This window comes from Callithrix jacchus, chromosome 8 (assembly GCF_049354715.1).
Source record: "Callithrix jacchus isolate 240 chromosome 8, calJac240_pri, whole genome shotgun sequence".
Classification (NCBI taxonomy): domain Eukaryota; kingdom Metazoa; phylum Chordata; class Mammalia; order Primates; family Cebidae; genus Callithrix; species Callithrix jacchus.
The window spans coordinates 87,215,306-87,240,572 of NC_133509.1; the positions used below are offsets into that span (position 1 = coordinate 87,215,306).

General features: G+C 38.5%; 1 protein-coding gene across 1 annotated transcript in view; it reads right to left on the reverse strand.

The window, feature by feature from the left end:
- The window catches only part of ERO1A (endoplasmic reticulum oxidoreductase 1 alpha), a 60,242-nt gene that overhangs the window by 30,628 nt on the left and 4,347 nt on the right, over positions 1-25,267 (reverse strand). The window contains exons 2-6 of the mRNA XM_002753909.6: positions 17,297-17,416; positions 16,147-16,230; positions 10,692-10,730; positions 367-443; positions 202-275 (exon numbers count right to left, since the gene is read on the reverse strand). Of these exons, the coding sequence (XP_002753955.1) occupies positions 202-275; positions 367-443; positions 10,692-10,730; positions 16,147-16,230; positions 17,297-17,416 (394 nt within the window). The remainder of the gene's footprint in view (positions 1-201; positions 276-366; positions 444-10,691; positions 10,731-16,146; positions 16,231-17,296; positions 17,417-25,267) is intronic.

The window sequence follows — 25,267 nt, forward strand, 5'->3', positions numbered from 1 at the left end:
TTTAATAACTTTTTTCTGAGATGTGGTCTTGCTATGTTGCCCAGTGTGGATTCAAACACCTGGGCTCAAGTGATTCTCATGTCTCAGCCTCCAGAAAAGCTGGGACTACAGGCACATGCCATCATGCCCAGATTTAAATAATTAAAAAATATATATTTTCTTAGGTATAATTTTAAACATAATGCATAAAAAATATTATACCATCAGCTTCACAGAAGTTATCTGAAGAATCATCATGCTTGGTCCACTGAAGAACAGCCTTCTGTGTTTCCTCACTTCAAACAAAGAAGATAAATAACATTATTATTTTTAAGTTAATATGTGACATAAAGAAACATGAAATACTGCTGAAAAATATATTCAAACCTCAGAGATTCATCCACTGCTCCAAGTCGTTCAGCTTGTTCACATTCTTCAATGAGATTATTGGCTTCTTCAGAATACTAAAATGAAAAAGGGAATAAATAAATAGAATATAACTTACTGCATTTTTAAATCTTAAAAGTCATCTGAACCTCTTTTTTTTTTTTTTTTTTGAGATCAGTCTTGCTCTGGCACCCAGGCTGGAGTACAGTTGTGTGATCTCAGCTCACTCCAATCTCTGCCCCCTGGGCTCAAGTGATTCTCCTGCCTCAGCCTCCTGAGTAGCTGGGTCTACAGGCATGCACCACCATGCCCAGCTAATTTTTGTGTTTTCAGTAAACATGGGGTTTCGCCATGTTGGCCAGGCTGGTCTTGAACTCCTGACCTCATGCGATCCACCCACCTGGGCCTTGAAAAGTGCTGGGATTACAGGCATGAGCCACCATGCTCAGTCTGTGAGGCTCTTTATACACCTAACACCATCACCTTGTCTTGAAAACTTTAAAAAATAAATAAGTTCTCATGTTCCTCCTGAAACTAAGAAATTAAACGCTTTGCCTCTTGTTTTTTTGGGAATACAATTTACTATTATGTTCACAAAATAAATAACATAGTTCTGATAACTCATTACTAAACTACTCACTAATCAAATCTTCAAGGTTATAATGAAGTCATGAGCCGAGTGGTCAACAGGCACTGTCCTACTTTTTTAAGGATTTAAGCGTGGGCATCAGTTTTCTCTTCCATAAAATAAGCAGTTGGACCAAATCATGTGTGTCTAAAGTCCATCCCATGCCATGATGCTAAAAACGCCCTGGAACCTACCAAGTCATATAGAAAATATTCTAACAGTTTTAGGTTTTTAAAATATATTCTTTAACAATCATATTTCCTTTCAATGTCTAAGTCACTTTACATATATATTCTACTAGGCCTGTACATAGCATAAGGAAAGCAAGTGTGATTTATGGATTTCATAACACACCAGTTCATCATACAGGTGAAAGACAACATTGGGAGGCCACCAATTCAATCACTCAAAAATTATTTATTGAGTGCCTACTTTGGCCTTATTGTTAGGACAACTATACAAACCACTTTCCAGACAAGGACACTAAAATAATTGAACACTAAAATAACTAAAATGATACAGTTGTTTGAAATATTTATTGAGTGATAACTTAGTTTCATTATATTGGTATAAACATGTAAGACAACATATAAGACAGTTTGCTTCAAAAACTATTTTTAAAAATAAAATTATTTCATATATAATTAAGTATTAAAGGATGAAGGGATATGATATGCTCAACCTATAGTCAAGTGGCTCTAAAAATTATCTATATGTTACATATTATATAGTATATAGTGCATATAAAATATATTTTTTGTGTATATAATATATAATAGATATTATATAGTATGTGTATATATACACTGTTTATGTATATATACAAAAATGTGTATATATGCAAAAATATGTGTGTATATATATATGCAAAAATGGGTATTTTATATATATACATAATACACACACACACACACACACACACACAAAGGTCCATTTGTTTTGTCAGGCTTTTTGTGTGTCTATATATACACATAATAAACATGATAAAAACAAATGTGGCCAGGCACAGTGGCTCACACCTGTAATCCCAACACTTTAGGAACCTGAGTTGGCAGGATTGCTTGAGCCCAAGAGTTCAAGACCAGCCTAGGCAACACAACAAGAATTAAAAATATATATTAAAATATATATGTGTGTGTGTGTGTGTGTGTGTGTGTATTTAGGTATGTGTATGTATGTACATATATGTATACATAAAAATGTGTGTACATGTGTGTATATTTAGATATGTGTGTATACACATGTGTGTATATATGTATGTGCGCATATATATACATATAAAAATAAAAAAATTAAAAACAAAAATATATAAAAACATATATATACAAACATATAAAAATGAAAATGTGGCAAGATAATAAATGTAGCAAAATATAAAAATTGAGTGAATCTGCAGAAAGAGTGTACAAAATGTCTTTATATTAATGTTGCCACTTTTCTGTGAGCTGGAAATTGTATCAAAAAACAAGTTAAAAATACTTACCAAAAATGAACAAAATTTGTTTAAAAAATAACATATACCTAAGTATATTAAAAAAAATTTGTTGGCCGGGCGCGGTGGCTCAAGCCTGTAATCCCAGCACTTTGGGAGGCCGAGGCGGGTGGATCACGAGGTCAGCAGATCGGGACCATCCTGGTCAAGATGGTGAAACCCTGTCTCTACTAAAAATACAAAAAATTAGCTGGGCACGGTGGTGCGTGCCTGTAATCCCAGCTACTCGGGAGGCTGAGGCAGGAGAATTGCCTGAACCCAGGAGGCGGAGGTTGCGGTGAGCCGAGATTGCGCCATTGCACTCCAGCCTGGGTAACAAGAGCGAAAATCCGTCTCAAAAAAAAAAAAAAAAAAAAAAAAATTTGTTTTAATCTTACTATTGCAACTACCTGAATATTTAAGAGCTTAACAAATAACCATTCTTAGCAGCTTCTTAGTTTCATCTGTCTCAATACTATGTCACTAGCATTTTTCTGAAGAACATACTTTTTCCAATATGTTCTTATTATTTTTAATATCTGTATCTTAATAAAAGCCTAGGTTACACAGGTATGCACATTTATCAACATTCAGCAAACGCACACTTAAGATTTGCACATTTCATTGTAGTGTAATACTTTTATTAAGAGTACATATAAACAAATATTGGATTCTAGTTAATGATATACCTCTACTTAAGTAGATCCATCTAGTTAATGATATTTATTGAGGAGGAGGCATATTGATGCCTGCGATTTACTTTGAAATGCATCTAAAAATAAGATGTTCTAATGAATGGCTACAAGGATGGACAGATATGTGGTAAAGGGAGTTTATTAAAATGCTGGAATCTAGGTTATGGGTATAAGAGTGTTCATGAGGAGCCAGGCGCAGTGGCTCATGCCTGTAATCCCCGCACTTTAGGAGGCCAAGGTGGGTGGATCACAAGGTCAGAAGATTGAGACTATCCTGGCTAACGTGGTGAAACACCAACTCTACTGAAAAGACAAAAAAATTAGCCACGCGTGGTGGCATGTGCCTGTAGTCCCACTACTCAGGAGGCTGAGGCAGGAGAATCGCTTGAACCTGGGAGGTGGAGGTTGCAGTGAGCTGAGACTGTGCCACTACACTCCAGCCTGAGCAACAGAGCAAAAAAAAAGAGTTCATGGGAAAATTCCTTTAACTCTGCTATACATTGAAATTTTCATAATAAAATAATGGGAAAAATTAATTTAAAATAGTCATATATCACAGAATGATATGCAAATGTACTCTCTGAAGCTGCACATGTTAAATTTATGTTTAGACACAGTCTTCTTAAAATAAGTAGTAATAATTGCAATTTGCTAACCCCCTCTTTTTTTATGACAGGGTCTCACTGTCACCCAGACTGGAGTACAGTGGTGAGATCACAGCTCACTGTAGCCTCAACATCCCAGACTCAAGGGATCCTCCCACCTCAGCCACTTGGGCAGCTGGAACTATAGACACACAGCATTATGGCTGGCTAATTTTTGCAGAGATAGGATTTTGCTATTTTGAGAACAGGCATGTGCCACCACAAATGTATTTTTTGTAGAGACAGGTTTCACCATGTTGCCCAGGCTGGTCTCAAACTCCTGGTCTCAAGTGAACCTTCCACCTCAGCCTCCCAAAGTGCTGGCATTATAAACGTGAACTACCATGCCCATCCCTGCTAAAGCTTTAAAAGCTGACATTTTTCGCAAATTTATTGCAAAGTAGACACTGAAGCTTTATCAGCAGATTTCTGTGTTTTGATCTTCATGTGGCCAGTGATATTTTTATGGCCCTCAGGAACAGTTAATACTGATCTTCTGTGCACATTACATATCATGATGAACTATCAGGAGGAATGAAAATTCAGTATTTTACTTTTCATAAAGCATGTACTTCCTTTTTTCCTTTTTTAGTTATTTCAGCCAAAAGGATTCATTGCAAAATAAAAAAGCATTACCGAACCATAAAATAACTATATAATTATCGATTTATCAATAAAAGATAAAACCACTATAGCAAGACTGTTCTCTCTATGCAGAATTGCTCTATCTAATAAGCTTCTATTTATTTCCCATGTAATTGCACAGGTTTCCCACTAACTAGTCAAAAGGCAGACTGGCGCCTTAGGGAATATTGTGGGAATGACACACACCATGGCACTAATCACTACTAATTCCAAGAGACCAAAAGGGGCAGCAGTGTCCAACACTTTTCCCCCTGCTAGAAGGAGGCAGCTATCCCTAGTCATTTGTGTCTGAGTGTCATTATTTTATCAGCAGGCACCTAGTATACTGTGCTTGAGAGAAAGATTTAGTTTCTTTGCATCTTGAAAATCAGAAGAAGAATACATTCTTGTTGGTTATCTTTGTACTAAAGTCAGTACTCTATTTAGTATGCACACATATCAAGTAAGAGAGAAGACAACAGAGGAAGATGGAAATACAAAGTAATTGGCTGAGTGCCATGGCTCACGCCTGTAATCCCAGCTCTTTGAGAGAAGAGGTGGGTGAACAGCTTGAGCTCAGGAGTTCAAGACCAGCCTGGGCAACATGATAAAACCCCATATTTACATACACACACAAAAAGTATTTGTCTACCAAATCCATCCCTACCTATTTTAATGAAACTGTTAATAATATTTTATTTAAAACCAAGAAACTCAGAAAAAAATGATAAATCAGACAGGATCTCAGGACAACAGGTATAAACCAGTTCTGTTCCAGGCAAACCTTGGCATATGGTCACTCTATTTACTTCTTGTTGCTTTATAGAGGCTTTGGCCTTTTCTCAGGCGAAATGGGCACAAAGGAGGATTTTAAACAGAGAAGACAATCTCATGTTTTTAAAAAATCACTCTGGCTACTGTCCTAACAGCAAATTACAGACTATAGGCCAGGTGCAGGGGCTCATGCCTGCTACCTCAGCAGTCTGGGAGTCTGAAGTGGGAGGATCACTTGAGCGTACAAGCTCAAGACCAGCCTGGGTAATACAGTGAGACCCCTGTGTCTCTACATAAATAAAAAAAAGGAAACATTGGTTGCATGTGGTAGCATTTGCCTATAGTTCAGCTACTGAGGAGGCTGAGGTGGGAGGATTGCTTAAGCCCAGCAATCTAAGGATATAGTGAGCTATGATGGCACCACTACACTCCAGCCTAGGCAACACAGTGAGACCTTGTCTCAAGAAAGAAAGAAAAAAAAAAAGAACAGACTATAGAGGCAAGGGTAGAAACAGAAAGATAATTTACAAGGCTATTGCAATAATCCAGACAAAAAGTGATGATGGCTTGAAACACAACAGTAGCAATGAAGATTGTAAGATTCTGGGTATATTCTGAAACCCTGTCATCACAAGCATAAATGTATCCACCAAAAAGGCCTTAAAACAATGACAACCCAGTAACAGTTAGCATCCATAGGATTCAGATTATAACTTGTAAACACCATTTCACACTAAAAGAACTAGGGCTCACTAGAAAAAAATGATTAATTTCAAGACCAGAGCCAAAAAAGTACAAAACATCTTTTTATAATAGAAAGCAAAAATCTACTAAAGGCTACTGGGATCATGCCAAAAGGCCACAGACAGTAATGTGAAGAAGCTCCTAGCTGTTCTCAAAAATTGGACAACTCAGCTGGGCACAGTGGCTCATGCCTGTAATCCCAGCACTTTGGGAGGCCAAGGCAGGTGGATCACCTGAGGTCAGGAATTCAATACCAGCCTGGCCAACATGGTGACACCCCATCTCTACTAAAAATACAAAAATTAGCTAGACATGGTGGCACACGCCTGTAATACCAGCCACTCAGAAGGCTGAGGCAGGAGAATTGCTTAAATCCAGGAGGCAGAGGTTGCAGTGAGCAGAGATTGTGCCATTGCATTCCAGCCTAGGCAACAAGAACGAAACTCCATCTAAAAAAAAAAAAAAATTATCTGGGCATAGTGGTGCATCCCTGTAGTCCCAGCTACTCAGAGGGACTATGATAGGAATGCTTGAGCCTGGGAGCTCAAGGCAGCAGTGAGCTGAGATAAAGCCACTCTACCCCAACCTGGATGACAGAGCGAGACCTTGTCCAAAAAAAAAGGACAACTTCAGCATCAGAAGGAATAGTAACTCAGTGACTATCATTGATTGGAATACATTAAATATGTCAAAACTACCAAGTTCATAATAATTCTAAGAAAGAAAAAACATACTGGGTACCTTTGTAGAGTGCTAGGGCAACAACTCCTAATTATTCTGGAAACAGGCAAACACAAAAGAATAAAGCATTTATCCTGTCTGTCCTGTATAAGCTATATTTCAGGGTATCTAAATAGTGACAAAGAAAAGGTCTTTACAGAAGACAGTGGGGTTGGGTACAGTGGCTCACACCAAAGTGCTCAATCCCAGCACTTTGGGAGGTCGAGGCAGGCTGATCACAAGATCAAGAGATTGAGACCATCCTGGCCAACATGGTGAAACCCTGTCTCCACTAAAAATACAAAAAAATTAGCTGGGCATGGTGGTGTGTGCCTGTAATCCCAGCTACTCGGCAGGCTGAGGAAGGAGAATTGCCTAAACCTCGAAGGTGGTGGTTGCAGTGAGCCGAGATCGTGCCACTGCACTCCAGCCTGGACAGCAAGAGTAAAAACTCCATCTCGAAAAAAAGAATAACATAGGAAAAATGATCGAATATCGACATTATTAAACCTCTAATGAAATAATGCAACCAGATAATAATCATCAAGGCTGCTAAAACATTTTGGTGAAAAGCTATTAGGGAGCTTTATAAAGAATGCATAATTAACCTAGTGATCAATCCTAACATCAAGAAAAAAGGCAAAAGCAGACCTTGTATGTTGGTATAACAAAATAGTAAGTACAAAGCAACTCCAATACATATATATTGAATATATATTAGAAAATCAGAATATATATATCAAAAAATGAATCTGAATCTGATAAGTCTAATGATGACTATATAGAAAATAAAGAGGGTAATGTGTTAAGTGATACCATAAAGTACCAGCTAAACATATATTGTGGGAAATTCTACAGGACAATGACTGCCTATAACACATAAATGGCAAAAAGGAGAAGAGCGAGGGATGGGCATGGATTAAAAGAGACTATCAGCAGAAAATACAGAAATAGTCCCAGAAAGTAAGAAAATCCTGCCCAGGCGTGGTGGCTCATGCCTGTAATTCCAGCACTTGGAAGGCCGAGGCAGGCGGATCACTTGAGGTCAGGAGTTTGAAACCAGCCTGGCCAACATGGTGAAACCCCATTTCTACTAAAAATACAAAAATTAGCTGGGCATGGTGGCGGGCACCTGCAATCCCAGCTATTCGGGAGGCTGAGGCAGAAGAATCACTTGAACCCATGAGGCAGAGGTTGCAGTGAACCCAGATCGCACCACAGCACTCAAGCCTAGGTGACACAGCAAGACTTCATTTCAAAAAAAAAAAAGAAAAGTGCTGAAAAAGAAAAATGAGAGTATATCAAAGGGACACAGGAGCCAACTGAAAGAGTTCCAAATGGCCAAAGCTGCAGCAATTTGAGTTTATAGACTGCATGTTTGTGTCCTCCCAGAATTCGTATGTTAAAACCCTAACCCCTAATGAAATGGTCTTAGGAGGTGAGACCTTACAAGTGTAGGTGTAGATAAGATCATAAGGATGGAGCCCCATGATGGTATTAGTGTCCTTAGCAGAAGAGGGAAAGGCTACAGTGTGCTCTCTCAGCCATTGAAGATACAACCTCAGGCCAGGAACAGTGGCTCACACCTGTAATTCCAACACTTTGGGAGGCTGAGGTGGGAGGATGGCTTGAGCTCAGGAGTTCAAGACCAGCCTGGGCAAATGGTGAAACCCCATCTTTACTAAAAGTAGAAAAAAATTAGCCACATGCTTGCAGTTCCAGCTACTCAAGAGGCTGAGGTGGAAGGATCAGTTGAACCTAGGAGACAGAAGTTATAGTGAGCCAAGATCAAGCCACTGCACTGTAGCTTGGGTGACAGAGTCAGACCTAGTTTCAAAAAGAGGGGAGGGGAGGGGAGGGAGAAAGGGGAGAGGGGAGAGGGAGAGAAGAGGGGGGGAGAAGAGGGTGGGAGGAGAGGGGAGGGGAGAGGAGGAGAGGGGAGGGGAGTCAGGAGAGGGGAGATGAGAGAAGAAAGGAGAGAAGAAAGGAAAGTAGAAAGGAAAGGGGAAAGGAAAGAGGAAAGGAAAGGAAAAAGAAAGGGGAAGGGGAAGGAAGGAAGGAAGGAACAACCTGATCTGCAAACCAGGAAGAGTACCCTAAACAGGAACCAAATTGGCTGGTACCTTGGTCTTAGACTTCCCAGTCTCCAGAACTGTGAGAAATAAATGTTTGCTGTTTAAGCCACCATATGATACTGCTATAGCAATCCAGAGTGACTAAAACAAGTAGTACCAAATTATAATCCAAAGTGTACAATAAATACCCTTGAGTCCATAACGATATGAATGATTGAATAAGTAAGTAAATGGGGGTAGAAGACATAAATTTCCCATACTGGAGAATTCCAAATAATTTCTTTAAATACTCTGTCCTCAGGGAGGTGGAGAATAACTAACTCCATACTCCTTAGGTGTCAAGTGTGCACACTGACTTCCTTCCGAAGAATATAGTATGGAAAAAGTAAAAACAGTAAATCGACAGTGGAGAAACTTGACAAAAACTACCTCAGCCAGGTGATCAAGGTTAGCATTACCAGGGATAAGTCATGGTGCCAGTGACGTGATGAAAATGACACTTTAATCTGTGTGGTTTTCCTCCTTGAAGCCCATAATCCCAGTCTAGTTGTAAGAAAAACATTAGACAAATCTCTACTGAGGAACAGTCTATAAAATACACCTGACTAGTACTACTCAAAAACACCTTATCAGAAACAAAGACTGGGAAATGGTTACAGCTAAGAGAAACCTAAGAAGACATAATTACTAAATATAACATGGGATATTGGGTGGGATCCTAGAACAGAAAAAGAATATTAGATAAAAATTAAAGAAATCTGGCCCAGTGTGGAGGCTCATGCATGTCATCCCAGCATTTTGGGAGGCTAAGGCAGGAGAATCACTTGAGGTCAGGAGTGTGAGAACACCCTGCGCAGATGGCAAGACCCCATCTCTACAAAAAAAAAATTTTCTTAATTATCTAGGCATGGAAGCATGAGCCTATAGTCTCAGCTACTCAGAAAGCTGAAGGGAGAGAAACACTTTAGCCCCGGAGTTCAAGGTTACAGTGAGCTATGATCACACCACTGCACTTCAGCCTAGACAACAAGGCCAGCTCTTGTCCCTTACCAAAAAAAAAGGCCAGGCACAGTGGTTCATGCCTATAAGCCCAGCACTTTGGGAGGCCGAGGCAGGCAGATCACCTGAGGTCAGGAGTTCAATACCAGCCTGACCAACATGGTGAAACCCCATCTCTACTAAAAATACAAAAATTAGCCAGCCATGGTGGTGGGTACCTATAATTCCAGCTACTCTGGAAGCTAAGGCAGGAGAATCACTTGAACCCAGGAGGCAGAGGTTGCACTGAGTTGAGACCATGCCATTGCACTCCAGCCTGGGTGAAAGAGTGACTCTCTCTCAAAAAAAAAAAATTAAAGGAATCTGAATAAAATATGGACTTTCAGATACATTTCTTTTCCTCTGTTTTTATTTATCTTTGATATTTTGTATAATAAAATTGTAAACAGGCCAGGCACAGTGGCTTATGCCTGTAATCCCAGCACTGTGGGAGGCCAAGGCAGGCAGATCACCTGAGGTCAGGAGTTCAATACCAGCCTGGCCACCATGGTGAAACCCCGCCTCTACTAAAATACAAAAATTAGCCAGCCATTGTGGTGAGTGTCTGTAATCCCAGCTACTCGGGAGACTGAGACAGGAGAATCGCTAGAACCTGGAGGCGGAAGTTGCAGTGAGATGAGATCGCACCACTGCACTCCAGCTTGGGCAACAGAGCAAGACTCTGTCTCAAAAAAATAAAATAAAATAAAATAAAATGTTAAACAAAAACAAACAAAAAGAAAAAAAAATTTTTAAAAAAAAAAGAAAGAAAGAAAGAGAGCCATTCAGTATAAATACCTCTCAAGGGGTTTCACCATTGGAAGCCGATAAATATGATAGTAGGTACAAGGGAAACAGGTTTTTCAAGTTTTCATTAAGATACTAGACACATCAATAGGTTTACATACATACCTTGTAGCTTGCAGATTTAATTCCAACAGGAACTTCATCCTGAAAAATAAAAGATATGTTTTTAGATGGCATTCATTCTATCTTCTTACGACATATCTTAAGATGTTTTCTCTATTTTATTAGAAAAATTCATAAAACAAATTATTGAAGTTGGATTTTTTTAACAGAGTTAGGTGGTATTCATACGGTTTCTTAAAAGTAAATAACAATTCAAAGGCCGGGCACGGTGGCTCACCCCTGTAATCCCAGCACTTTGGGAGGCCGAGGCGGGTGGATCACAAGGTCAAGAGATTGAGACCATCCTAGTCAACATGGTGAAACCCCGTCTCTACTAAAAATACAAAAAATTAGCTGGGCACGGTGGCGCGTGCCTGTAATCCAAACTACTCAGGAGGCTGAGGCAGGAGAATTGCCTGAACCCAGGAGGCAGAGGTTGCGGTGAGCCGAGATCGCGCCATTGCACTCCAGCCTGGGTAACAAGAGCAAAACTCCAACTAAAAAAAAAGGTAAATAACAATTCAAGAACAAATTATTCTACAGACTGCTGAACATATATTATGTATATTACAGCCAGGACATGTACAAATAGTCTTTTAGGCATTATTCCTTTTGATGTTCAAATTGTCCCATATTTAGCCTCTAGGAGATCCACTGAGTGCTGACTGGATATTAACCTGTGTCCTTTTGATATTACGCCAGTCAGTGGTCCTTAGTAGAATTTTTTGTTTTCTGTGATGGCAAGATATTCCAGGTTCTTGTAATCAACCATATCTTCAGGAGCCCTAGTTCTTTTCAGAAGAAACTGGTACTAGTTTTTAGTCATACTGGCCACTTACTGAAATACAGGAACTATCTATCTATCCTCAAAGTAATGCTGGGAGTAGTCAATTATGTATCAGAACTCTCTAAATGGTAGACACTATTCCAGTGCCAGGTATATTCCTGAAATAGATTACGCCTGCCTAAAAGAAGGACCCACGCAGATCATTACTTTACTGTGTCAATGCATATTCATTTTCTATGGCTGAACACTTAGATGATTTCTAGTTTTTTTACATAATGCCAAATATATGGATTAATTTCAGCAAAACTGACATTTTTACAATATTCAGTACTGGTTTACAGTCATCTTTGAACATGTGTCCATTTCTGTTAGTAGGTGATATTCCTAATAGAATTAGTAGGTCAAAGGGTACAGACTGAAATTTTTTTGTTAAATTCATCTCCAAAAAGACTTAACCACTAGAGTAGTTTATTGGCTAATGCATATTGGGTATTGTTATTTTTTTCATATTGGCCAATGAATAATGGAGGTAAAAGAACCTTGTCGTGGCTGGGTTCGGTGGCTCACGCCTGTAAACCCCACACTTTGGGAGGCTGAGGTGGCTGGATCATGAGGTCAGAAGTTCGAGACTAGCCTGGCCAAGATGGTGAAACCCCGTCTCTACTAAAAATAAAATTAAAAAAAAAAAAATTAGCTGGGCATGGTGGTGGGCACCTGTAATCCCAGCTACTTGGGAGGCTGAGGCAGGAAACTGCTTGAACCCAGGAAGTGGAGGTTGCAGTGAGCCAAGATCACACCACTGCACTCCAGCCTGGGTGACAGAGCAAGACTCCACCTCAAAAAGAAAAAAAACCTTGACTTGATTAATTGTAAAGTGAAGACATGAATGGCCTTTCAGCTTATAAAGGGATTCCATCCTCTATAGGCAGACCATCTGCTTTATTCAAATTTTCTCTGGAATCAGAGTACAAAATGAGGTACATGGTTTTTAAAGAGCCAAGTATGAGGAAGAGAACTTTGACCTTTATTATTATTATTTTTTTTTATCTCCTACTGGGTCACAGAGGATCACCTGAACTGAGTTTATAAATGAGCTAAATAAGGAAATCAAAGTGTTGACAAAAACGAACCTGGTCTTTGTTTCTTGTTTAACCCAAAAAGGTATCAACAAAACAGCAGCAGACCATCTGAAGTAGTGAGTTTACTCTGTTTAACCTTGTACGTCTATTAGATTAAGAAAGACTGTTCACTGTTCTAGATGTAACTATGGCACTGTGGTCATGAAATAATGTCCTTTCTTTTAGATGTATATTGAAGTATATAATAGTGAAATGGCACAATATAGTAATGTGCAATATAAATGCTAGGTGTGAAAGCTGATTTAGCCTAAAGCAAGTATTCCAAGGCTCTTGAAATGATCTTTAATCAATCTTTGGTTCCAACACACCGCCCTATGAGGAACTATTAGAACTGAGCCCAGGCTTGTCCTAAGAGGAATAATTGGTACATGCCCTCACTGTCACCTGAAGCGGGACTTCTCTCAATCTCCTTTCTCTTCTCTCCCTTCCCCTCTGTTCTCACAGCGTGTATACTTTCAGTCCATCTCTATTTTGGGGCTATCACACTTGTACTGAAATGATTAATTAGCATTTGTCTCCCCTGCTAAACCACAAGCTCAAGGGCAGAGCTCATCTTGTAAGCCTGGCCTTCCTATGATCTTTTAAAGAAAAAGCTTTTGTCCATCATAACACCAGTTCAAGAAAAAAAACAAGTATTGCTGCCAGGTGCAGTGGCTTACGCCTGTAATCCCAGCACTCTGGGATGCCAAGGCAGGTGGATCATCTGAGCTCAGGAGCTCGAGACCACACAGGGCAACATGGTGAAACTTTGTCTCTACCAAAAGTACACAAAATCAGCTGGGCATGGTGAAGTGTGCCTGTAGTCCACACTGTAGTCCCAGATATTCAGGAGGCTGAGGTGGGAAGATTCCTTGAGCCCAGGAGGCAGAGGTTGCAGTGAGCCAAGTTCATGCCACTGCACTCCAGCCTGGGCAACAAAGCGAGATCCTGTCTCAAAAACAAACAAACAAAAACATACAAAAAAACCCCAAGGTATTGGCATGAAAGGCATTTTGCCTTTCAGTTCTTCCCAGCTCTGCAGAAGCTAAAATAACTAGATCCTGACTCAATTTTTTAGTGCAAATTGCTAACTTTCACCTGATTCTTTTACAGCACTTCTATACACTCAAATCAAATAATAAATATATCTTTAACATTTCTCAAAAGCTAAAATTGGTTGTTTTCTCTAGGATTCACAGTGAAATACATCTCATTCGTCTGTCAACTGACAAAATCAATAAACTATTATATGATGAAACAGTATTTTCAGGATTTCTGCTCCCTCCAGTCTTCTTTTCCAAATGGCATCCTTTAGTTCTACACTTCATCAACAATAATCAGAAATAATTGCTATTTCAAGATGAGATTTGACTTTGCAAATCTCTTCACTGTATTTATATTTTCTAATATTAATAAAAAGCCCATTTAATGAACAAGTATAATTAAATGCCTTTATTAAGCATCTACCATATTTTAGCATTTTTACGTAAATTTCCACAACTAATTTTTTCTATTACTAAATTATAAATGCAAAACTTAGAATACAAAATGTTTGCATTGTTAATATCACTTTAATGATATGCTCATGCTTTAATAATAGTAACAAAGTGTTTCACAAATTAATCCTTTAATTTTCAATAAGTTGTGTCTGTACGAGGATTAACATAACAAAAAACATGCTTCTCATTCTCATGGTAAAATGCCCATAAATAGTATTTGATATTGGCCTTAATTCAACATGCTAGGTAAGTCTGTTAAACAATATTAACATATATAAAATTAAAAAAACCCAAAACCACAATAGCACTTTGCACCTATTAGGATGACTATTATTCAAAAACAATAGAAAATAACATTATTGTCAAGAATGTAAAGAAACTGGAACTCTTATGCATTGCTAACAGGAATGTAAAATGGTACAGCCACCTTTGAAGACAGTATGGCAGATCCTCAAAAAACACAAACAGAATTAACATAAGATCCAGCAATTCCACTTCTAAGTATATAGCCCAAAAAACTAAAGTAGGGACTCAAACAAATATTTGTGTAACCACGTTCATAGTAGCATTATTCACAATAGCCCAAAAATAGAAATAACCCAAAAGTCCATCAGCAGGTGAATGTATAAACAAAATATGGTATAGGCATACAATAGAATACTATTCAGCCTTAAAAAAAATCAAATTGATAAATGCTACAACATGTGTCAGCCTAGAAACACTATGCTAAGTGAAATAAACCATCCATAAAAGGACAAATACTGTATTATTCCTCTAATATGAAGCACTAGAATAATTAAGTTTGGAAAGAAAGAAACCCGAATGGTGGCTGCCAGGCCTGGGAGGAAGGAGAAATTAAGACTTAGAAACAGGAACAGTTTACAGTTTCAGGTTGGGAAGATAAAAAGTTCTAGACAGAGATGGTAGTAATGGTTGTATAACAATGTGAACACACTTAATGCCACTGAACTGTATACATAAAAATTGTTCAACTGGTCAGTTTTATGTTATGTATATTTTACCACAATTTTAGAAGTAAAATAAAAAGATATACTTTGTTTTTTTGTTTGTTTTTGGAAGACAAAGTTCTGCTCTGTCACTCAGGCTGGAGTACAGTGGCGTGATCTTGGTTCACTGCAACCTCCTCCTCCCAGGTTCAAGCAATTCTCCTTCCTCAGCCTCCCCAGTAACTGGGACTACAGGCGCATGCCACCACACCTAGCTAACTCTTTTTTTTGTATTTTAGTAGAGACAAGGTTTCAGCGTGTTGGCCAGGCTGGTCTCAAACTCCTGAGCCCAGGCAATCCATCCGCCTCGGCCTCTCAAGTGCTGGGATTACAGGCGTAAGCCACCACAACTGGCCAAAAAGATGTATTTTTAAAGGGAATAAATGATCATTCGAAAATATTTTTAAAACTCTGTTTTCACATAGAGTACTTCAAATTTTAGTGGTCCAAAAATACCTAAGTAAAGCCAGGTGTTCTGTCCACTCACACCCCAGGAAATCCAAGGCAAAAATACACCCGAAAAAAGCAGGGGGGTATTTCGTTTATATTTTGATTAATTTCATTTTATTATGCTATATACAAAACTAGGTTCAGAAAAGATGTAAGAGGAAAAACAAATATCAAGCCAAAAGAACTACTATCAATCTACCTAATAAGTCAAAGAATTATATTAACCACAAAATTTTAATCCTATTATTATAAAGGCAGTATAATTCAAAATAGGTTTTATAAGTTTAGGTTTTTAATGTATAAATATTGAATGTTATATTTAAACTAAGGACAGCACAATTATTTTAGTTATATTGGCCCCCTTTAAAAAGTTGTAACGGGTCGGGTACAGTGGCTCACACCTGTAATCCCAACACTCTGGGAGGCTAAAGCAGGTGGATTGCTGGAGCCCAGAAGTTCAAGACCAACCTGGGCAACATGGAGAAATCTCATCTGTTTTTTAAAAAAATGAAAAGTTCTTAAAACAAATAAATAAAACAAAAAGTTCTAATGGATGAAAAAGGATGTAACAGTCTTAAATGTATACATGGTTCTTACAGATTGACATGGTTTGACAGCACAGTCCCTTCTTCCACACTGGCTGATGTCATTCCAGAAAGGACATGGCCTCTTCAGGTTTACCTATAAAATGATAACAGAAAAAGAGTTATAAAAATCAGAATCCCAAGATAATAACTGACAGTTACAAATTATGGTGCTATAACTTGGTCATGATCTCAGCTGCAAATACATTATTTCTTCTACCTATCTGTTGCCAGATTCCAACAACAGTATAAATGTGAGGCTAGTATAAGTACATTGGTAGACCTGGTTAGAAAGACACAGACTGGGCCAGGCACGGTGGCTTATGCCTATAATCCTAGCACTTTGGGATGCCAAGGTGGGTGGATCACCTGAGGTCAGGAGTTCGAGACCAGCCTGGCCAACATGGCTAAACCCCGTCTCCACTAAAAATACAAAAATTAGCCGAGTATGGTGGCAGGCGCCTGTAATCCCAGCTACTCGGGAGGCCGAGGCAAGAGAATTGCCTGAACCCAGGAAGCAGAAGTTGCAGCGAGCTGAGACCACTGCACTACAGCCTCGGTGACAAAGCAAGACTCTGTCTAAAAAAAAAAAAGACACAGACTGCCACTAAATAGACCATGAACCGATGGCAACTAGGAGCCAAAGTAGCTCGACTCCTATTCTTTTCAAACAAGAAAGAGTTAATAGGTAGAGAATAGACAATTTTAAACTCTGATTACAACTAAATACTCCAATGATCAGGTTTTCTAAACTCTCCTAGTAAATATCTCAAGATAAAATAGCACAAGTGATTTGTTAAAATAATACAGGTCAAAATAAAGTCATGATTCTACTAAAAAACATTTAATTATTTTAATTAATTGGAGCCAATCTGTTTTAGAAAATTATAATCTCACTATCTTGATAAAAATATATAATAATTTCTGTTCTAACTTCAATTTAACCAATGAGGTTCTAACTTTAGAGTGTAAAATTCAGTTATTAAAATTATCCAATGGATGGTTTCAGAATCACATGGTACAATCTTATGAACTGAATTTTCTTAATAAAGACTATATCAATTTTAAATAATAACCACAATTTTGAAGTTCAGTAATTCTTAAGAAAATGTAACTATCCACTTAAACTTTATTCTTATATAAAAATTTAAAATTAAAAATACCTTGTAATATCTAAAGTAGTCACTTTCAAGAAGTTTTTGTAGTCTTGGGAAAAGCCTGTAGTTATTAAATCTATCAATGGTTTCAACATCACAGGTACAATCATCCAAGTAACCACTAACCTGTTACAAAGAAAATGAAATATTAAATGGAAATGTCCTAGATGCAACAGGATTCTTTTTCCTCACATGGTTGTTATGAAACAGCCCCCTACTCAACCAATCCTTATCCTCCCTCCTCCCACATAATTTCTTGAGATGGGGTATGACAATAATCTAGTAATACTGCTGCTCTTGCTATATACCAAGAGGAATACAGTGAATACTTCTGTAGGGTGTGCAGAGCTCATGACACGTGTGTTCACATGCAAGCACAGGCGCGCGCACATACACACACACACACAGAGAGAGAGAGAGAGAGAGAAAGTGAGAGAGAGACTAGTTCCCTGGCAATCATTTATTTTGTAACTCTGCCCTCCAGGCCAAAGTTGACCTGACTAAGGGTAGGCATCTAACTCAAACCCGGTCATGATCGCCTCTCCGGGAACCTAGAATTGAGACTAACAAGAAGAGATGTCTCCTGTGGCTAGACCAGTAAACGAATACTCCATAATGTGAACTGAGGAGCACATGAGCCAGTTGGCAGAGAGAGTAAAGGTTTTAAAAGATACACAAAGCTTGATTGTCTTTGGAATTCTCGGGTTGGGGGCGGGGGTAGAAAAAGATAGACAAAGAAGCAGAGGTAGGAGATAGCTAGAGAGTATATGCTACTTGGAGACCTGAGGGGTTTCCAGCTCCCACTTTCACTGTCTTTCCTGAAGCACAGCTGCATTCCCATCCTTTGTTTTCAGTAAGGATCTAACAACCCTCAAATATTGGGCTATAACAATTTCCTAAAGATTTGGAATGGTGCTTAGAAATTACTTATCATTACTAACACTGAAACAGCAAACTGACCTCAAAGTCAATCCTGATCTTTACATTTTTAAAGCTAATGTCTTAATGATATTTACTAAATCAAGCTATTAAATACACTCCTAGGACACAATGGTAATGATAATAAATATTATCAGTTATGAAACCAGATTTTTTTTTCTTTTTTTCACCAGTGTTCCTTGCCAAATTAAACTAAAATTCTTAGATGTTTATTTGGGCTAGAAAAACACCTAAAGAATTAATTAAAGATTGCTTTAAGAAACAAATATATCATGATTCCAAAAACAAAACCAAACAAAACAACCTAGAAAAAAAATTTTAAATATAGCATGCTGCAGAAAAGAGATCTTTACCATACTTTAGTCTAGATAATTGCATTTTAAACTACTTTGGATTATATTTTAGGAACATCTATTACCTAGAAATAAATAATTTTAAAATCACTGATACGAAAGCAATAAATAATATTCTATTGAAATACTGAATTAAGATTCAGTATTTTAGAATACCATAAAATCCTAAACTTTCTTTTAATTTGAGAATATAGCAAAACAGTAATGGAAATTTTTCACCTAAAAGAAATAAGAATACATTGGATGATAACTGCAATATTCAAGAGAAACTTTTTACTGCTCTTCCTACTCTTATTTGTTTTGGACTAATTCAGTTTCTAGAAATCTCATCTACACATTTTGCCATGTAATAACTATTTTCATTTCATATGCAAATTTGTCCTTTTTCCTACTAAAAATTCTCTGAATACACAAAAATCTCAGAGTCCTAATTTTGGATACCAACAACACAAAGTACTTCTAAGCTAAAAGATTTGATGTTTCAAACTTTCTTTTGAACCTTAAGAGCAGAACTTCTAGGGACAAAAAAATAGCTGTTTCTCCCCTTTGATACAAATTATTATACAAAGAATGACAGACACAGAGACTGCAAAGGCCAAAGAGCTATCTGCAAAGTAGAGACGTTAAGTTACAAAAAGAAACACATGAAAAACTTGAGAGCAAGTTTCAAGCCACGCATCCCAGCCCCCCAGGAATTCATTTTTAAGGTAAAAATACAATATCTTCAAGACTCAGCTCAGTATTACCTTTTTCAGGAAGCAGTCCTTCTGCTACTCTTACTACCTGCTGGGTTATCTGCCTCTCCCAGCGGCTCCCAGGACACTTTACACACTATTATCTAAGTATTACCATACCTCACAGCAATAAATTTATCTATTTTGCTCCTGCTCACTAGGATATAAAATCCTTGAGAGAAAAATTATATAATTTCAGAAAGCACATTAATTATTGATGCTCAATAATTATTTGTGACCTGTAATCCCAGCACTCTGGAGGCCAAGGGAGGAGGATCACTTGAGGTTAGGAATTGGAGACCAGCCTGACCAACATAGCGAAACCCCATCTCTACCAGAAATATAAAAATTAGCTGGGCATGGTGGCCTGCGCCTGTAGTCTCAGCTACTGGGGCAGCTGAAGCAGGAGAATCACTTGAACCCAAAAGGCAAAGGTTGCAGTCAGCCGAGATTGCACCACTGCACTGCACCCCAACCTCCGCGACAAAGTGAGATCCTGCCACTAAAAAAATTATTATTGTTATTATTTGTGGAAAAGGTGGGTGAATGAATCAATGTTGTCTATTATCACTCATCACTGAAGACCAGCATGACACTGCCTCATTAAACGTATCTAGCACCATGTCACCTATGGTATGCTCAGTGCACAAGCACAGGAGGCAGAAACACACAGCAAGTAAAGAAAGCAGCAAAGATAAACAACCTTTTGTACACGACATTCTTCCTATCTCTATCCTAATTACAAAGGAAGCTCTAAGAAGCCCCAAACCAGAAAGTAATGCAAAAATCCTCCGGAGTAGAGGTGGCATACAGCCAAGAGACCTCAAAGGGAAAGAAGGCAGGATAAATGGTAGATTTTAAAATGTTTTGCCCCTTCCTGAAATATGGAGTAGAAGGTATTCTCAACCACAGGTAGCAGGGCAGGAGATTCAATGGATGAAGACAGCTCAGCAAAGGAAAGACAGGAAGATTCTTGGAAATCCATGCCATCCGACAGCTCAGATAAGCCTGCCAACCTGATCCCTGGGAGGGAGTCTGGCGAAGATGGTGGCAGGACCAGTTCTAGAAACTAGAGAACAAAGCATATTACTAGAATAGAGTGTCAGCCAGGCACGGTGGCTCATGCCTGTAATCCCAGCGCTCTGGGAGGCCCAAGTGGGCAGATTTCTTGAGCCCAGGAATTCCAGACCAGCCTGGACAACATGGCAAAACCCTGTGTCTACTAAAAATACAAAGAAAATTAGCCAGGCATGGTGGCATACGCCTGCAGTCCCAGCTGCTTAGGAGGCTGAGGTGGGAGGATGGCTTGAGCCTGGGAAGCCGAGGCTAAGGTGAGCCGAGATTGCACCACTGCACTCCAGCATGGGCAATGGGAGTGAGATCCTGTCTCAAAAAAAAGGATTGAGCCTCAGGAAAGGGCTAATGTGAAATACAGTTAATAGACACAGAACAGGATCCTGGAAACAAAGCAAAATCCTATTACGTCAACTAAGACTACAGGTGCCAACCTGTAACAAGGAGGACTGGATGCTGTATCAGAACGTGCTGAGGCTGCATCAATAACGACTACGTGGAACAATTAGGTAAGGGAGAAAGTCACTACTACACTATATCCCAAGTGAAATAGAACTCAGATACCATAGGAATCTGAATTTTTTTAAATGTTTATGTTTTTTAAAGGTTAGTATCCTAACGTTTGAGGCTCACTGCTCTAATGCTCTAAACTTTTGGTAGCAGGCCAATCTAATAAGCAGCAATAAGAAGCCCTATTTGAGGGATGGTAAATAGGAGGACCAAGGTAGGCCTGACAGATAACATGAACCACTCTAGAATTTTAGACTTTTGGTCAGGCATGGTGGTTCACACCTGTAATCCCAGCACTTTGAGAGGCAAAGGCAGGAGGATTGCTTGAGCCCAGGAGTTCGAAACTAGCCTGCGCAACACAGTGAGGCCCCGTCTCTACAAAAAAATTTATAAAATTAGTGAGGCACTGTGGTGCATGTCTGTAGTTCCAGCCAATTAGGAGGCTAAGTTGGGAGAATTGCTTGAGCCAGGGAGGTCGAGGCTGCAGGGAGCCATAATCATGCGAAGGTACTCCAGCCTGGATGACAGAGTAAGATACTGCCTCAAAAAAAAAAAAAAAAAAAAAAAAAAAAAAAAAAATCCTAGTCTTTTAAGAGGTAGAGAGCCTTGGAAGCCTTTCTGTTACAACCACCCAAGCCAAACAGCAAGTCCCTCCATTCACATCCCTCAAAAAATAGGCAGTGTGTAAGAAGTTAGCATGTATGTTCTAACATCAGGCCTCCTTAGGTTTGAATCCCATCTTTGCCAGTCATTACTCTTTCACTTTACCTGGGTTATTTAACCTCTCTAGGCCTTGGTTTCTCATCTTAAGAGAAAATAGTAATAGTTTTCATCTCAAAGATTTGATACCAAGGTAAACAGTACAAAGTAAATTGTCAGTACATGTTAATCATTATTATTAACCTACTTCTGCTTAAATGCTTCCAATGAAAGGGAAGCATTTGTTATTCCCCAAAGCACCACATGGCATTTTCCTAACGAATAAGAAAAATACAGCCAAATGTGCAGCTAACATTTCCCAAAACTTTGACAAATATAGCCCCAGTGGAACAAAGAACTAGATAACCAACAGTTAGGTGTGCAGGGAGCCTCAATTACTTTCTCTGATGACTCTTTGATTTGACCAAACACAAAAGGCAGGATAAAGGAAAATTACCTTGTACTGCTTGTTCACTATTCTCATGTTAGAAGTATCCTTTAATTTGCAATGATAGATTAAAAAAAAACAACACTTTCTAAAGTTTTCTTGTGTACCCATATATTCTAGTCTTATCATACATTATCATTTTTCCACTCAAAGCACTATCAGAGTATATTCCTCAGCCAGGTGCGGTGGCTGAGGCCCGTAATCCCAGCACTTTGGCAGGCCTACGCGGGCGGATTACAAGGTCAAAAGATGGAGACCATCCTGGCTAACACAGTGAAACCCCATCTCTACCAAAAATACAAAAAAATAGCAGTATGTGGTGGCATGCGCCTGTAGTCCCAGCTACTTGGGAGCTAGGCAGGAGAACTGCTTGAACCTGGGAGTGGAAGGTTGCAATGAGTGAGACTGTGCCACCGCACTCCCAGACTGGGCGACAGAGCGAGACTCTGTCTCCAAAAAAAAAAGAATTAATTCCGCATATACTTTTTTTTTTTGAGACAGAGTTTCACTCTTGTTTCCCAGGCTGGAGTGCAATGGTGTGATCTCGGCTCACTACACCTCTTTTTTTATGAAATGCCTTTTAAACATACTCAAAGTGTGAATTAGGAAAGAGAAAGAAATAAAAGGTATCCAAATAAAAAATAAAGAACTGGCCAGGCAAGGTGACTCCCGCCTATAATCCCAGCACTTTGGGAGGCCAAGGTGGGCAGATCACCTGAGGTCGGGAGTTTGAGACCAGCCTGACCAACATGGAGAAACCCTGTCTCTACTAAAAATATAAAAATTAGCCAAGCGTGATGGCATATACCTGTAATCTCAGCTACTCAGGAGGCTGAGGCAGGAGAATCACTTGAACCCAGGAGGTGGAGGTTTCGGTTAACTGAGATCACGCCATTGCACTCCAGCCTGGGCAACAAGAGCGAACTCCATCTCAAAAAATAAATAAATAAATGTAAATAAAAATAGAAGTAAAATTGTCTGTTTGCAGATGATATGATCTTATATATAGAAAATCCTAAAGACTCCACCAGAAAACCATTAAACTAATAAATTCCATAAAATTGCAAGATACAAAATCAACATATAAAAATCAATTGTGTTTCTATACACTAACAATGAACTATCCAAAAAAACTATAAAAGTTATATTTACAATAGAATCAAAAAGAATAAAACACTTAGGAATACATTTAACAAGGAGAGGAAAGATTAGTGTGCTGGTAACTAAAGAGCAATGATAAAAAACTGAAGATTACACAAATAAATGGAAAGATATCCTATGTTCATAAATTGGAAGAATTAATATTGTTAAAATGTCCATAACACCCAAAGTGTTCTACAGATTCAATGCAATTTCTATCAAAACTGCAATGGCATTTTTCACAAAAATAGAAAAAAATAATTGTAAAATTTATATGGAGCTGCAAAGACCCCAAGTAGCTAAAGCAATTTTGCAAGAAGAACAAATCTGGAAGCAGCATACTTTCTAATTTCAAATTATACCACAAAGCTACAGTATCACAACAGTGTTGTATCAGCATAGAAACACATACATAGATCAACGGAAAACAATAGGTAGCCCAGAAATAAACCCACATATCTGGCCAACTAATCTTTGACAAAGACAGCAAGACCATACAATGGGAAAAGACAGTCTCATCAATAAATGGTGGTGGGAAAACTAGATATCCACATGCAAAAAAAAATGAAATTGGATCTTTATCATAAAACATACACAAAAACCAACTCAAAGCTGATTAAAAACTTAAATATAAGACCTGAAACAGCAAGACTTTTAGAAGAAAACATAGGACATTAGTCTCCATGACATTAGTCTTGGCAACGATTTTTTATGTGACACCGAAAACACCAGCAACAAAAGCAAAAATAAGTAAGTGGGACTACATGCAACTAAAATGTTTCTATGCAACAAAGAAACAAGCAACAAAATGAAAAGACAACCTACAGAATGGGAGAAAATATTTGCAGACCATCTGTCTGACAAGATGTTTATATCCAAAATATAAAAGGCACTCATACAACTCAACAACAACAACAAAAAATAACCCAATTAAAAAATGGGCAAGAGCTGGGCATGGTTGCTCATGCCTATAATCCCAGTACCTTGGGAGGCCAAGGCACACAGATCACCTGAGGTCAGGAATTCGAAACCAGCCTGGCCAACAGAGCAAGGTGGTGGGTACCTGTAGTCCCAGCTACTTGGAAGGCTGAGGCAGAAGAATCACTTGAACCCAGGAGGCAGAGATTTTAGTGGGCAGAGATCATGCCACTGCACTCCAATCTGCATCTCAATCATTTGAGACTCCATCTCAAAAAAAAAAAAAAAAGGTCAAGGATCTTATATATCAAAACATTATGTGGTACACACCTTAAATAGATGCAATTTTTATGTGTCAATTATACCTCAATAAAGGTGGAGGGAGATACATAAATAAATCTATGTGATCGAAGTGTGCTTTATTTGGCAAAGAACTTTAGGTGTATTTAATTTTATTGGGTTTTATGACTATAAAAAGGAACATGAAAAGTACTCATCTGTTGAAAGAAGTACACTGGGACAAGTCTGTCAATGGAAGCAGAGAAATACTAAAGATTCCACACCAGGTGGTAGGCACCATTCTAAGGACATAAAATGCTACAGGTCATTTTGGCTTTAAAGTCTTAGTCTTGCTAAAACTTTTAAATTATTGTCAAATGACTGGCAACCATCAGGAAAATATTTTTTCCACACAGTGTACTCAAAAAGCCTGGAATGCAGCACACACTGAGAGTCAGTGGACACCTCTCCAGTAAAACCTGTTTCAAAGATCCCTCTGACTAAGTTTTAATCCCGGGTTTCTTTCCACCCACCACTCAACATATTAGCAAGTGTCTCTCCCATGGCCCAGCCACTGGTGCTAACACCTAAAACCATCATTTCAACTGACCTAATAAGACACTTGACAGGTTAAATCTGCTAAATGCACTCCGAACTTAAAAAGATCCATTTTTGGAGTATTTATTTTGGACTCTTAGCTACTCTCCCCTTTCATTAGCCTGACAGAGATTTACTGCACTCTAAATAAGCTATCCTGAGTGTTACTAGCACTAGACATATTAAGATTGACAGAACATTGTGAGCAAATAAGAGTTTACCAACTTATTTCTAATTAACTTAAAAAGATGTCAATAGTGCCTCCATATCTGGGCTTCAGTATTTA